The sequence below is a fragment of the Chlamydotis macqueenii genome, chromosome 14 (genome assembly GCF_036417535.1).
Source record: "Chlamydotis macqueenii isolate bChlMac1 chromosome 14, bChlMac1.mat, whole genome shotgun sequence".
Taxonomy (NCBI): domain Eukaryota; kingdom Metazoa; phylum Chordata; class Aves; order Otidiformes; family Otididae; genus Chlamydotis; species Chlamydotis macqueenii.
Genome location: NC_141569.1, coordinates 3224505 through 3239164, shown reverse-complemented (window position 1 = coordinate 3239164; position 14660 = coordinate 3224505). Strand labels below are relative to the sequence as shown.

The 14660-nt window shown below is 59.8% G+C and overlaps 2 protein-coding genes across 2 annotated transcripts; one reads left to right on the top strand and one right to left on the bottom strand.

Annotated features, from left to right (window-relative positions):
- Positions 1–202: 202 nt before the first annotated feature.
- Positions 203–4821, bottom strand: LOC104482858 (histidine--tRNA ligase, cytoplasmic-like). Its single transcript, XM_086759227.1, has 12 exons — positions 4624–4821; positions 4413–4532; positions 3956–4051; positions 3693–3818; positions 3440–3547; positions 3207–3305; positions 2817–2910; positions 2562–2689; positions 2214–2456; positions 1372–1488; positions 945–1091; positions 203–698 (listed from the first exon to the last, which is right to left on the bottom strand). The coding sequence occupies exons 1-12, from the start codon at positions 4819–4821 to the stop codon at positions 642–644; spliced, it is 1533 nt and encodes a 510-aa protein (XP_086615353.1). The 3' UTR covers positions 203–641.
- A 44-nt stretch (positions 4822–4865) lies between these two features.
- Positions 4866–14090, top strand: ZMAT2 (zinc finger matrin-type 2). The gene is made up of 6 exons (XM_086759074.1): positions 4866–5002; positions 7774–7867; positions 8337–8460; positions 9539–9612; positions 11589–11734; positions 13256–14090. Exons 1-6 carry the CDS (start codon positions 4985–4987, stop codon positions 13397–13399), a joined length of 600 nt encoding a protein of 199 aa, XP_086615200.1. The 5' UTR covers positions 4866–4984; the 3' UTR covers positions 13400–14090.
- The last annotated feature ends 570 nt before the right edge of the window (positions 14091–14660 follow it).

Below are 14660 nucleotides of genomic sequence, written 5' to 3'. Positions count from 1 at the left end.
GCAGCCGCGCCTGCGCACTGCCCGCCCCTCGCCTCAGCGCCGCCGTCGCGAAACCCAAATGAAGGCACAAGGGCGGGGCTCTGCGTTGCGGCAGGTTTTTATTTTATTTTATTTTTTTGTTAAATATATAAAAATAGAGAGTTCCTCCAGCCGCAGCCTGCCCGCGGCGGCCCCGCTGTGCCCCTCCCCGATGCGGGGCCCAGCTCCCCAGGCCTGCGCAGCCCCCATCCCCCGGGGCCCAGCGGCCCAGGGCCCCTCTCCCTCCGCCCCGGGCCTGCGAGCGCCCAACGCAGCCCAGACTTCCACCCCCGGAGCTCAGCCTGATCCCACCTGAGCCGCGCCACCTCCGTCAGTGCCCACGCCACCACGGCCGCCTGCAGCGGAGGGGAAGGGCTGCACGGTGACAGGTACGGCAGCGTCAGGAGCCCACAGGCCTGACGCGTCCTTCAGCGCGGTTAACCAGAAGGCCAACCCGGTGACTGTGCCATCCATAACATTTAAAACCCGCTTGCTGCTTTCCAAGCTGACACTGCCTTAGCCCAAGCAGAGGGTGGCCAGACTTCAGCGGGAAGCGAACACCTTGAGGGCACTGGCGGGTTCTGCGTTTACAGTTCAGTGAAACAGCTCTGGCCAGAAAAGTCCTAGGGCGCCAGTCGTCTTCTGATCTCAGCCACGAGCTTTTCTCTCGGGATATCAACCTACAAAGCAAAAGGAGAGGAGGAGGTAGCAGCACTGGAACCCTGAGCAGAGCGTGGTTCAGTCTGGCCCGAAGGATTTGCTGTGGATGCCAGCGCAGTTTGTGCTGGTTTTCTGGAGCAGTCACCCGACAGATCCGTGCTACAGCTCCCCAAAGGGCCAACATCACTGAGGGAAACCCAGAGCCTCTCAGTAACCGCTAGATTTTGGAAGCACTTTCGAAACCCAGTGTAAAAAGGCATTCGCACCTCCTCTCTTGTTGCGACATCTCGCAGCTTGACGACTCCATCTGTCAGCTCTTGCTCTCCTACGATGGCAGCAAGGGGGATCCCCGTGTCCTCGCAATACTGCAGCTGCTTCAGCAGTTTCGGATCCTTCTTGTACAGCATCTCTGCCTACGAGGGAGCAGAGAAGGTGAATGATCACACAAAATTCACTCTGATGAGTCTTGGAGCAAAACAGCCAGCACCAAAACCCCGCAGAAAACTCTGCCACATTATTCCTGCGGCAAGTGTTGCCTTTAGTGCTCTTCTCTTCCTTCTCTGCCTGCTAGACCTCAGACAGGCCCGGATCTTGAACAGAACACAACTAATGGAGTTGGTGTCATTGCGCTGCAGCTCCCTTCTGGCTCTCCCCCCTCACCCCTACCGGTGCCAAGCCCAGTTCCTTACTTACCTTGATCCCTGCGTCCCACAGCTCAGAGATGAGCTTCAATCTCGCGGTGAGTAAGTGTTTCTGCGGTGTAGCCACCAGCACTTCTGTCTCAGTCGCTCGGACCTTCTCCCCGGCGGCCTGCGGGGACAGGCGCGCTGGTGGGAGCGAGCGGCCGCGAGGGAACGCGCAGCTCATCTCGCCTTACTCAGCTCCCCGGAACAGGTACACTTAAAAGTCAACCAAAAAGAGGGCACAGAAAACACAGCCCGGGCACATGTAATGAGTTCCCCGGGGAACCTGCGCTCTGACACACTACTTCATTGTCTGCTGCTGTCCCTGTGGGGCCTTGGCCTGCCTCCCTCCCTCCCTCCTGCATGGGGCCCGGCCAGCTTTCCAACGCCTCCTTTGGTTCTTCAGGTACAGAGACACGGCCTCAGCCTCACTCGCTCCGAATCGCAAGCTCAGAACTGAATGCAGAGGGATGAATTTCCTCACAGGCTCTCCTGGCGTGCCCATCACAGAGCGAGTGCCACAGCTGCTACCAAATTCATCGCTTCACAGTCCCCAGGACAGAAAACTTCACAGGCAAGGGACAAGAGCAAAGTGACTGGGGCGCAAAGCTCAGAGCCAGGACCAGCGCTCGGGGTCCATCTCTAACGCTTCCTTGGTGTCTGGTACGAACGCTGCCCTCAGCCACCCACGCCTGCGTCCTGAGGGGCTGCAGAGCACGGCTCTGTCTGCTGTGCACAGACGGCCACACACGAGAGGAGCCACCCGCTCCCCCAGAATTATTTCCCCTCAAACACTGCAGCGCTCGGTAATAAACGACGGCTGGCTTCCTGGAGCCCTGCCGCAGCGCCTACCTTCGCTCTCTGCTCCAGGATGGAGAAGATGCGCTCGATCCCAATGCTGACCCCCACGCAGGGCACCTTCCGGCCCTTGGGATCAAACATCCCCACCAGCCCGTCGTAGCGACCGCCTCCAGCCACGCTGCCAACGCTGACCGACTCCTCCACGTGGTCGTTCTCCTGCTGCAGCAGGACAGCCTCAAAGATCACCCCCGTGTAGTAGTCCAGGCCCCGCGCCAGGCTCAGGTCAAAGCTGATCTGCAGGACGCAAGGGAAGGCCAAGCCCTGTCACCGGCGCACGTGGGCGGCCCCGGCTGCCTGGCCACGACGGCGGCGCCCCCTCCTGCCGCTGCGCCCCCTCACCTTCCCCGTGATGCCAAACAGGGTCAGGTACTCAAACAGCAGCTTCATGTCCCCCAGCCCCTCCTTGGCCAGCTTGTTCTGGGACAGCTTTGGGTCCTGGAGGAGCCGCTCGATCAGGTCCAGGCCCCCTGTGGGAACGAGCCGTGCCTCAGCTCTGCCAGCGCAGCAGCACCCGCAACGACGGGCCCGGCACCCCGCCATTGCCGGCCGTGCCTGCCCGGCCTGGCAGACCCCGCTGGACCCCGCAGCGCTCACCGTGGAGCTGGACGTACTCCCCGATGCGATCCGCGGCCTCGGGAGAGAGCCCCTTCTCTCCCACCATCTCGCTCCTCACTTCTTCCCACGGCATCTGCGAGGGGAGAGGAGAAGATCTGTTGCTGCGGGGCGTTCTCCTCGCCCCCGCTGTCCCCACCAGCCCACGGAGGACGACGGCAGCCAGCAATCCCACTAGTGATCCGCGTCTCCCCACAGGAATCGTGGGGGAGGAAACGCCAGGCTTTACTCTTAACCACCCGCAACGCTCCCCAAATCCTTTACGAGGAGCAGCGGCTTAGCTGCTCTGAACTCTGTGACGAGAACATCCACAGCTCTGCCCAGCCCGAGACACCCACCCAGCGACGGGCAGCGGCCTCCCTGTGAGCTCACCTTGTCCAGCTTGTCCACGGTCGAGCACACCGTTAGGAACTTGCTCTCCGGGACGCCGCAGACGGCGAACACACCGTTCAAAACGCGTCGGTCATTGACCTGGGGGTGGGAGAGGCACGCTTAGCTCAGGGGAGCTCCCCCCGCCGCCATTTCGTCTTGTCCCAGAGGCGTTTCCTTGCGCCTTTTCACCAGGGAAGGGAAGGGCTAAGAAAACCCCTCGGCTCCGATCCCACCTTAATGAGAAAGTCCCCGAGCTGCAGGGCGCTCAGGATCTCGTGCACGATCTTCAGGCACTCGGCGTCGGGAATCATGGGGTCGAACCGCCCGGCGATGTCAAAATCCTGCGGGCAGAAGCGGCGGCAGAGGCTCCTGGCGCGGCTCCGGCAGGCACGCCGCACGGCCCCGCGGCAGCGGGGGGCGATCCGGCCGGTAAACCCCAGGCCAGTGCCCCGCCCCAGCGCGCCCAGCGGCCACCGCAACACTCACGCACTGGTAGAACTCCCTGTAGCGGCCCCGCGTCGTGGCCGGGTTGTCGCGCCTGTAGACCTTCGCGACGTGGTAGCGCTTCATGTTGGTGATCTTGTTCATGGCCAAATAGCGAGCGAAGGGCACCTGGGCGCCCCAGGAGTTAAGGATGGGAACGGGGAGATCCCCTGAGCCGCACCCCGCTGGGACCCGCAGGTGGGGCGGGGGTGGCAGCACCCTCGCGCGTCCCCGTCCCCCTCCCCTCCGCGGGGCGCGCAGGATACGGTCAGGTCGTAGCGCAGGGCCAGCAGCTCCCCGCCCTGGTCCTGCAGCTCGTAGATGAGCTTGGCGTCCTCGCCGTACTTCCCCGTCAGCGTCTCCTGGAGAGGGGCGAGGGGGCTGGCGGCACAGGGCCCCCAAAACGGGGACAGAGCACGGAGCCTGGCCCCCCGCGAGCCCCACGAGTCGCGCGGAGACGGGGAGGGAGGGTGACAACTCACATCCCCCCTCTGACCTGGGGCAGAAGCGGGGTCTGCAGCCCTGTCCCCCCACACAAACGGGGCCCCAGAGGGACCGTCACGGCTGCCCCCCACCCCGCCGTGCCGCGCGCGGGGGGACCCCCCAGCCCTGCCCCCTCAGCCCCGGGGAAAGGGGCTGCCCCAGCCCCGCGCGGGGGGGCGGGGGGGGGGGGCAGAGAGCGGGGTCCCACGGAGCAGCGGGGGGCTCCCGCCGCCGCCTCACCCGCAGCTCCAGCACGGGGGTGTCGATGGCGGCCGCCCCGTGCCGCTTGAAGCAGGCCACCACGGCGGCGAGGAGCCGGTCGCGGAGCGCCGCCTGCGCCGGGGGGTGGTCGCGGGTGCCCTGGCCCGGGACGGAGAGCGGCCGTCAGCGGCGGGGCCGGGGGCAGCAAGGCCCGGTAAGCGCCGGCGCGGCTGCCGCTCCCCGCCGTTACCTTGGGGGTCTTCAGAGCCAGGCCCCGCCCGCCGCCGGCGCGGCCCGCCGCCGCCCGCGCCTGCCGGGACAGGAGGCCGCGGTCACCCACCGGCCCCGGCGGAGGGAGCAGCCGGGACCAGGACCGGGCGAGGCCCAGCCAGCCCCCGGCGGGGCGCGGCGGTCCGAGGCGGGGCCCCGCGGGCAGCAGGCGCAGCATGGCCGGTGCCGCGGAACCCGGAAGCGGGCGGGCCCCACGTGACCGCGCGGCGCTCTAGGCCAGGGCGGCGGGCGCTCGGTGGTGTTCCGGCGGGCTGCCTCGCTTTACGGCCGGGGCGCCACCGCGCGACAGTTCCCGTTCCCTCGTCGCTCGCACCCTCAACATGGCGTCGGGCAGCGGGGTAGGTGCTGGCGGCGGCGGGGCCGCGCCCGGCGCTGCCTCTTTTGCTCGGTAGGCCCTGGGCTGTCCCGGGGGCAGGGCCGCGGCGGCGGCGGCGGCGGCCGCTCTGGAGGGGCAGGAGGCGGGAAGGGCCGCCCCGCTGCGGCCAGGCCGCGCCCCGGGCCCGCTGGCTAGGCCGCGGGGTGAGGGACCCCTCGGGGCCGGGGGGGACGACACGTGGCGGGGGCGGGGGTGCCCGAGTGGGCCTGCGGGGAGGCCCCGGCCCTGCTTTTCGCACCGCTGTGTCCCTGTGTGTGTGGGCGGTGGGAGATTCGGGGCCCCTGAGAGGCCCCGATGCCTGCGTGGGTAGAAGGCGGGGTAGACCCCGCCCCGATCCTCCCTTCCCAGGGCCAGGCCTCCCCTGTTCTAGCCAGGGAGGAGATCCGAACCTGCCCCGGCCCCCGGTGTGGGGCTGCCCACCCGCCTTCGGCCCCCCGGGGCGGACCAGCCCGTCCCAGGAGCCTCCTGGGGCTCGGCCGTGGCGGGTGCAGGCAGCTCCCTCCTTCCGTTCCCCTCTTGTCCTGCCCCGTGGCTTCTCGGCTCCTCTGGGAAGGAGCTGCCTGTTTCCCGGCTGGCACTCACGCTGTGCTGCTGAAATTGCTGCTTGCTGCCATCACTGCCCTTTCCGTGACTGTGGCTCTGGAGCCTCCAGGAGCTCCCGCGTAACTTGACTGTTTTACTGGCGTTGCTCAGCTTTACCGTGCGTTCCTTAGGGCAGCGAGCTCTTTCTGCCTTTGCGGATCCCGTGGGATTTGGTGTTGGGAGCGCCGAGATCGGCTGAGCGAGGTGGATGCTGTTGGCGTAACCTGGCTGGGGAGCCGGGCGGGTTTGAGCACCTCCAGTGTCCCCGCGGACGGCTGTGGGCACCGCGGTGCTGTGCTGTGCTGTGCTGCTCTCTCGGCCAGTCTTTCCTCCCCTTGAAGCCGTTTGCTGAGGGCGGGGAGCAGATTGCCCGCCCCGGGGTGCGATGGGGGCTGTGTTTTATTCTCCGCTGCTGACGGTTGCGGTCGCATTGGATCACGCCAGGCCTGAGACTCCTGCATTGTTTTGTGGGCTCTGATGCTGATACTGGGCGGATCATTCGGTGCCCACCTCCAGAGGGAACAGGGGGCTGTAGGGCACTTCTGCTTTTTAGTTTTTGATGCTTATTTGGGAAATAGTCTCCCTCGTGCAAAGCAGTCCTGAGATAAAGATTTTGCGGCTTGCAGCCACCCCTGCCTCCATCAGACCTGTTAAGAAAAGTTCCTTTGGATAACGCCTAGGAAAGATCTTCTTTAATCTGAGTTTAATTTATTTTCCTGTGCCTGGACGAAGGAGATTGGTAAAGCATCTGCAAAAGACTCTCTCTCCCTTTTATTACCAGAGGAGAGCGAAGCAGCGAGTCAGCCGCCTGCTCCGCGGGCTCCCCCCAGCTCTGATTTGTGATAACGCGCTGGTGTGCGGGAGCCGCGGTTCTGGAAAACACCCCCAAACGTTAATTTACACTCCGTGATATTTTCTTTTCTTTTGCTCAGGGTGGTTAATAAAACCTGTTATGACACGCTTAAAGTGCTTAAGAAGCTCTGGGAATAAATGAGAATTTTCCTACGCCTCCCTAAGGCGTTTTCGCTCCTGTCAGTGGTTGTTCGTTCCATTTGAAGGATTGCCAGAGGAGAAAACATTAAATGACTGTGCTGCTGCTGTGGCTTCAAATGGGATTTATTTCCTTGGCCTTGTGATTGGATTCTGGATTTGGCTGAACGGAGGCGGCAGGAGGATGTGGGGGGGGTCCTTTTCTCCTGGAGGTGTTTTAAAATACATCCATCCTTTTTTTTTAATATGAAACTGAGAGCCTCTCGCTGCGGTGCCAAGTGAAGTGCGGTTTTCTGGCCATAGCAGAGTTACCTGCTCGAGAATGTCGAGAGGTGTGTGAGGTACCAGCCGTGGGCGTCACCAGGTGCACGCGGGGCGACGCTGGGCGGAGGCTGTGCTGGCTTGGCGAGAGGGGACCGGAACGGAAACGACTTGGCCAGTCGCTTCCACCCCCAGCGTTGGTGACCGGGTAAAAATCCTCCTGAAAGGAACAGTTTTTGTTTCTTCAGCGCCGGCGTCACCTGAATTCAGCTTCCCTTCCTGCACCCCATCTGTTGGTGCCAGCGCGGAGCGCTGTGGGGAGCTGTCGGGGCGCCAGCCGGCCCCAGAGGTGTTTCTTCCCTTCCCCGTGCGCCCGCACGGAGCCGCGGGAGCGGGGCAGCTTACCCTGCCTTTCAGGCAGGTTCTTCCCTCCACAGATGGGCGTTTCGGAGCTTTTTCTGGTTTTCTTGTACGCGTGTCTCACTTGAAAAACTCCTACTGGTTCCTCTGATTTCCTGGCAGGCGCGGCGCTTTGATCCCTGCGGTGCACAGACGTGCTGCGGATCTCAGGAGCAGGCATGCGCAGCCCTCCGCGCTCCTGCCTTTTAACCGCACACTTTATCGTGTCGCGTTGTACAGCTTCCTCATCTGATATTTGCAACCCTGGGTCTAACTGACTTTTGGAAGAAGCGTGTGTAACGTGCCAATGGCTGTGCTGTGTTTGCTTCAGCTACATCTTAATTCCTAGGTGCGAAAGCAGGCAACGTGGGGGTGTCACATAGTGCCCCTCGTTTACTGCTGTGGCCTCGCAGGCCGAGGAACCCCACCTCTTCCCCCAGTCTCCCCTCGGAGCTGGTCAAACTGCGTAACAAGCGTTGTAACACTTTGTTTCCTTCTCAGACCAAGAACTTGGATTTCCGCCGGAAGTGGGACAAAGATGAATATGAGAAACTCGCGGAGAAGCGGCTCACGGAAGAGAGAGAAAAGAAAGATGGTGCGTAGTGTACTGACTCCAGGCAAGCTCTGCTCGTTCGGCAGTGAGTCACCCAAACCCTTTGAGTCTGAGAGGGAGAGAGCAGCTAGAAGTGAAATCCCGGAGGGAAACGGCAGCGATTCGAGGCTGGCTTGCTCTGATCCTTTTTCCTCTGCATGCCACAGAATATGTATTTTTTGACAACAGTAATTAGTGAAAACCTTTGCCTCTGTCAGCCTGTTCTTTGGGGAGGGAGAGGAGCAATCAGCCCCTGGAAACAAGATCTCAGAGCGTGACCCATGTCAGAGCTGGAGATTCCTCGCAGATCTTCCTGGCTCTGATAGGAAATAGTGAGGAGGATTTAAAAAAAAATATGCAATTTCTGCATGAATTGGGTAGTTCCCAGGTGGCCGGTAGCCCCTGTTTGAAACCCAGCGTATCGAGCTTGACCTTTCCTGATAAGCGGCTTGGGTTTTTGCGTATGTTCTAGGCAAACCAGCGCAGCCCGTCAAAAGGGAACTTCTGCGGCACCGAGACTACAAAGTGGACCTGGAGTCGAAGCTGGGGAAAACCATCGTCATCACCAAAACTACCCCTCAGTCGGAGATGGGAGGGTAGGTCCTGGACTTTTTGTTGGACTCTCAGCGCCGTGAGCCCTTACGGTGTGCAGGGTGGGAGTTTCCACCTGTGCTCTGCGCATGGTGCGACAGTGCTGCACTGTGCTGCACCGAAACTGGGTCTTCTGGGGTGGTGATGCAGCAGGCTGAGCCCCGTTGGACGTCGTTACGTGATACCAGTGTTGCTTTGCCCACCTGTAGAAGCCAGCGAGGCCGATCTCTGCAGCCCGCTTGCAGTGAGACCCTCTCTGCTGCTGGTTTGAGTTTCTGATTCGGATGCACTGGGAATGGGAAAAACATCCAGATACCTGTCCTTGGGAATACTGTTTGGTCACTCTTTGTATGGATCGTGTTGGGCCAAAGGCTGAAAGGAGTCTTTGCTCACCCTAAGCCATCGAGAGCTTGAAAAGAGCGCACTGAGTTTGTGCCGTCGTAAGAGTAAGCCTGGTAGCGTCTCGCTCTCGTAGCCTAATAGAGAGATCTCCCAGCGCCGGGGAGATGCGCAGCCCTGCGCAGCACCCAGGGAGGGAAGTGCAGGCCCTGGCTGGGCGTTTGCAGCAGCTCTCAGGGTGAGCAGAAAGCACTGCTGTGCACAGCAGGGAGGTGCTCCTGTGAGGCTGTGAGGGCTTACCTTGCAGGCAGGCGAGAGCCTTCAGCATCCTGCAGCCCGGAACCTGGGCTGCACGGCCGGCCCCGCCTTGGAGGAGGGCAGGGGAGCGCTGCCGTCGCAGGGTCCGTCCCACTCTTTGTTGTGACTGGAGGGGGAAGGTGCTGAGGCTGACACGCTATAGATCAGCTCAGATTTGGCGTCTGTTGGCTCTCGGAGCTGTGTTGGCCTAAGGGCTGGTGCCTCCGGCGTTTCCCCAGGCAGATCTGCCAGTCTGTGGCGTGCCCTTGCACATTTCTTTTCACAGGGGCTCTCTGTCACGGAAGTAGCTCCCCTCTTGTCCTGGAGAAAGGAGCCGTGTCCCAGGTCACATACAGGTTTCACTTTTTAGGCGATCTCAAGTAGCTGTTCTGTGAGGCGAGGTTTGTCTCATGCTGTGGCATTAATGTTTCCTCTTTCTCCTGCCAGGTATTACTGCAACGTGTGCGACTGCGTGGTGAAAGACTCCATTAACTTCTTGGATCACATCAACGGCAAAAAGCGTAAGGATAGTTCTGCCCTGTTGGAGCGCTGGTTGAGTTGGGGGGCTGCCGCAATGCTCTGGGCTGTTCCCTCTGTGCACTGCCGGTGTCTGAGGGCTGAACGCTCACACCCGGGTCGAAGTGTGCTTTGGAGGTCAGGATGCGGGCAGTGTTTGCCCAGGAGAGCTGTGGAGGTGCTGCCTTTATCTCCTGGCACCTCCCTGGTGCTGGAGCATTTTCATGGAATGGTGCGCGTGGTTTGCTCTGGTTGGGTGGACTTGTTTTCCCCACTCCGAGTGTCGGGGCTGTGAGAAGCCCAGGGTCAGCAGATCCTGATGTCTCCTCTGAGAATCTGGAGAGAGGCACTTTTACAGCAGCAAAACTTTAAAGAAGTTCTAATGATGCAGTTCACTTTGACCAAGAGAAAAGAGTTCCCAGTTGATCAGTCTGTTCCCTTGCTGTGTTTAACTTGAAAAGAGAGCTGTACCCTCGTTGACCTGGCTCTCGTTCACTACTGTGGGCAGTGCTTCTTGACGTGTTCAGAGAGTGGGGAAAGCAAAGGAGCAGCAGGATGCAGTGACACACTCTTGGCATGTTGTTCCGCGCCTGGAGCTGATGTTGGCTCCCTCTGGAAGTCAACAAATGGCCCCTTCAGAAAAAGGCAGCGATGTATGCGCGCTCGGCTACTTGAACCTTTGGGAAATGGGGGTGCAGAAGAGAACCTGAGGGCCAGTTTTCTGTAGCTAGGAAAAGAAAACCGAACGCATTAAAGCCCTGTGCTTTGTTGTGAATGGGAGCAGGGCGCTGAAGCGCGTTGTTTGACGTATTGGGAGATTAGCAACAAGTCCATGTGAGAGAATCTGGAATCAACAATCCCGACGTGACTTTGTGCGTGGGCCTGAGGTGCAGGGTTGAGCTGGGGCTGGGAAGCGGCTGGTGCAGTGTAATTTACAGAGCAAGTTTGGGAGCTTTAGATGCAGTCCCTACCTGCTCGTTCTTGGCAGCCCTCCTCCTGGTTCCCGGTGCGTAGCTTGAGCTTCTGGGTGCCGCTGCACCTCTGCGACAAACCCGTGCGTGGCTGCTGGAGTCGACGGGCCGTTGGGATTGGCAGCGGGGGTTGGAGACCTTGCCGAGGGTGGCCCCTTTGCCCTGTGCTTACTCCTGAGTGGAAACTCGGAGACCTGCTCCAGGCAGCCACTGAATCAGAGGCCTGGCTTCACTGTTCATGTCTCTGCTTTAGCTGGGAATGCCCTGGGCAAGCAGGAACTCTTTCTGAGAGCCACTCATGTCTTCTCTAGTGTCCCCCACAGCTGAGAGATGCCAGCCTGCTGGTTTTATTCTGGCTCCCTTTCTAACGCTCCAACTCTTTTCCACTGGTCTAAAATTAAATGTGCTGAAGCACCAGAACACCAGCACGATGAGAAGCATCCCAATAGGGAACCTTAAAAGAACAGGCTGTGCCCTCCTCCTGGTGGATCATTGTGGTCCCTGCCTGGTTTAGGTTGTGGTGTTCCCCTAAAGCCCATCCCCTCTGCCGTAAATCCCGGTCCACGTAGGAATATGGGACCGGGTGAGGAGAGAAAGTGTGTGTCTCTCTGGGGGAGGAGGCGCTGCTGCCTCACGCTCCTTAAGCTGGCTCCGGCACGTCCGTGGTGAGACGTGGCGTGGAGAGGAGCCGCTGAAGGCCGGGCGGCTGTGCAGTGCTATGCCAGGCTCTGCCGCGCGGGAACACGGGAGACAGCGCTGCTCCTTGCGCGTTGATTGGTGGTGGTGTGCGAGTCAGTGCGCTCCGCTCAGGGTGGGGCTCTGAGCCTCCAGAGCGTACGGCCTGGTGCGCGAGCGCAGTCTGGCCCCGACTGCTTTGAGGGGACGCTGACAGGCAGGAGGAGGCTGCCCTGCGGCGGTATTTTAATCGCAGTCAGGGACAGAGACCGTGTGCAGAGCGTCGGAGGATGGGAACGTTGCTGAACCTGGCTGGCTCCGCTCCTCTTTTCTAGACCAGAGAAATCTGGGCATGTCCATGCGAGTGGAGCGCTCCACGCTGGACCAGGTGAAGAAACGCTTTGAGGTGAACAAGAAGAAGATGGAGGAGAAGCAGAAGGACTATGACTTTGAGGAGAGGATGAAGGAACTGCGCGAGGAGGTGAGTCTGGGCAGCGGCTGACAAAGCAAAGCCCCTCAGAAACGTGTTTTGTGAGGAAATCAGCCCTGGTCCATAATCCTCTTTCACAGAAGCCTTGTTCCTGGTAGCGTGGGCTTCGTTACTGCTATGAGTGGGTTTTGTTTCTCTGTTGTTTCCTTTTTGAAGTGTTCTGCTGCTGTCCGTGGAAACCCTTTTCCCCCTTTTTCGTTTGAGGATAACTTTTGATGTTTCAGGTTTCCACTGACAAAACCCTGACAATGCAGCCGTGTTTTGTCTCCCATTAGCTGTGGTTGAACTTGTGTGCTCTGCTAAGCAGATCTGTGTCTTTGTCCCGTATCTTCCATGGTTCTTAGGATTGCTGGGATCCTTCTCCAGGTGACACGTTGCTTCTGTGCGGCCTCCCCCAGTGTGGGAGGGCTCTGTGAGCGCTGTGCTGTGGTGTGAGGTGTGTGTGGGGGCAGTGAAAGACAGCAGATTCCTCTCAAACCTGGGCTTAGGGGTCAGCTCCCTGACACAAAGATCAAATTTAAAAACCTGACAGAATTCTGTTGGTTGAGGAGCTTCTGTGGATGCCTCTCCTCCATCAGCAGTCAGATAACACCACGTAACATCCAAATGTTAAAAATCGCTGCCCGTTTGAGTCTCCCCGCCGAAGCCCTGAGCTTTGCTTCACCGCAGGGGTGCTCGGCCAGGGCGCACACAGAGCAGCCCTGCGCCCCGCTCTCGAGCAGGCTTTGGTGCCGCTCAGCCTGTTCTGTCTGGGGGAGATGGGTGCCCCAGCGGTGCGGGGAGCGCTGTGAGTTGAAAAGCTGCTGCCGCTCAACGTATGGCAACAAAGACATCGGCAGCAACTTGTGGTGCAGCTTTCTGCAGGGCACGGCTGTGTTCGGCAGCTGTGTCGCAGCGGACGGCGATGGGAGTGGCAGGAGCAGTTGCCAACCTGGGAGCCCAAGCCGTGCTGTTGTGTCGCCTGGTACAAGCCTGGCGCTGTCCCAGGGCTTGTGCTCCTTGCAGAGCAAAACACTTTGATTAGAGCAGGGCAGGCTCTTGGGTGCCAAAAACCCCCAGAGCCGCTCGGAGCTTCGGCTTCTGTTCCAGCGAGCAGCTGTCAGCCTGCCAGGCTGAAACCAACAGGCAGCGACGTTCGGCGCTGCAGTCACCGGCACGGGGCATCGCGCGGGGGAAACGCCTCCTGCTTTAGAAACAGCTCCTTCTTGTTTCAGCATTGATTCCAGACAAAGCTTCTGCCGCTTGTTCGGAAGAAAGAGTTCCGTAATGCTTCCTTTTGGCTACGTCCTGTGTGCGTGACTCTTCTCAGGGAGGTGGGTGGGGTGGTCTGGAGACAGTGGGCAGCCTCCTCCTGGGAGGCTGCGGCCCGGGATTTCTCCTGGCTGTTTCATTTCCTCAGACACAGCTCGGGTGCTGTTGGTACGACATGGGTTAACTGGGCACTGGCGGTGTCTCAAAACCTTACTCAGCTCAGGAAGTTCAAATAATTCTCTGTCCTGTCCGTTGCTGCAGGAGGAGAAGGCCAAAGCCTACAAGAAGGAGAAGCAGAGAGAGAAGAAAAGGCGGGCGGAGGAGGATTTGACTTTTGAAGAGGATGAGGAAATGGCAGCTGTGATGGGTTTCTCTGGTTTCGGCTCAACCAAAAAGAATCACTGAGCAGCTCTGGACTCTCCTCTTTCTTGAAACAGATTGTTTTTACCCAGGGGACTCTGGATAATTCTTAAAAGACTTGATTGAGGACTTGTATGTAAATCTCCCGGTAGAAGTTGGCTAGAGGAGTCGAAAAGCGATTCTACGCTCTACCTGCGCTGCAGAACAAGCTCCGCCTGTCGTTAGCTTCCCGTCTCCTGTGTCCTAGATCCGGCTGCTCATCCCTGCTCTGTGGTCGCGTGCGTGCAGGAAAGCGTTCTGCTGGGTACGTTTTTGTGTCGATAAAGCGCGGCCGTTCTGTACAGATGGCCTGGGTCAGAATTGGTCTAGCTGTCAACCAGGCATCATTGTTGCAGGCCCTGATTGTTCCCGTTGTCAGGGACAACGCGGGGCGTGATTCCGTTTCCTCTGGGATCGTGGCAGTGAAGGAATCGTGCCGCAGCGAGGTGCTGAGCGGTACAACCTGCATCTCGATGGCTTGCGCTGAGCAGAGCTGGTGGCTGCATGGAGTCTGGGTCGCCGAAACCTTCCTGTGTATTTTATCCGCAAGGGACACTTCCCTGCTTTTTGTGTTTCGTCCCCTAACTTTGGTATCTTTAGGGCGGGGTATGAGTTCCTCCCTGTGCCCGGTCTCGGATAGAGGAATGAAAGAACGGTGTGTGCGATTTGCCGGAAATAAACGGATCGTTTTAATGGGCCCTTGGGTGGGAGTTTGATTCCTTCTTTGTTTTGAGAGCTGCTGCCATCTCCCAAGCTGCGCAGAGCTGGCGGTGGCCCTGGGGCCCTCGGCGGAGACAACGGCGACGCGCCTGCCCCCCCGCTCTCTTTGCGGGCTCCGCTGCCAGCTCCCCTGCGCGGGCAGTTGCTGTCATTTGTTGCTTTTTAAACTAATTCTGGAGATGGGTGCTAGACCCTGGTGGGAGGGCGGGGAGGGCTGGGTAATCCAAGAGCAGGCTGGGCTGCGTCCCAGGATTTACCAGCCTTGGCAAATTAAGGGCCATTTTTTGGCTGTCTGCTGGCTATCAGTGACATTTCACCTCTGCCCTCCCCTAAATCCACTTCACTGCTTTTGTTTACCTCAGTCAAAGCTTGTGTGACTCACTCCCGTCCACAGTTCGGATTTGTACTTTGCGTGGCGGGGTTTTCAGAGCTCGCTCTCGCTCTCCTCTCTCTTTTTATGTGCATCGATGAGATCCCTGCTCTTGCCCTTCTCTGTACTTGTGTGAAATTTCCGACCCGAGGAAGGCTGCGGTGTTTAGCCTGCTCT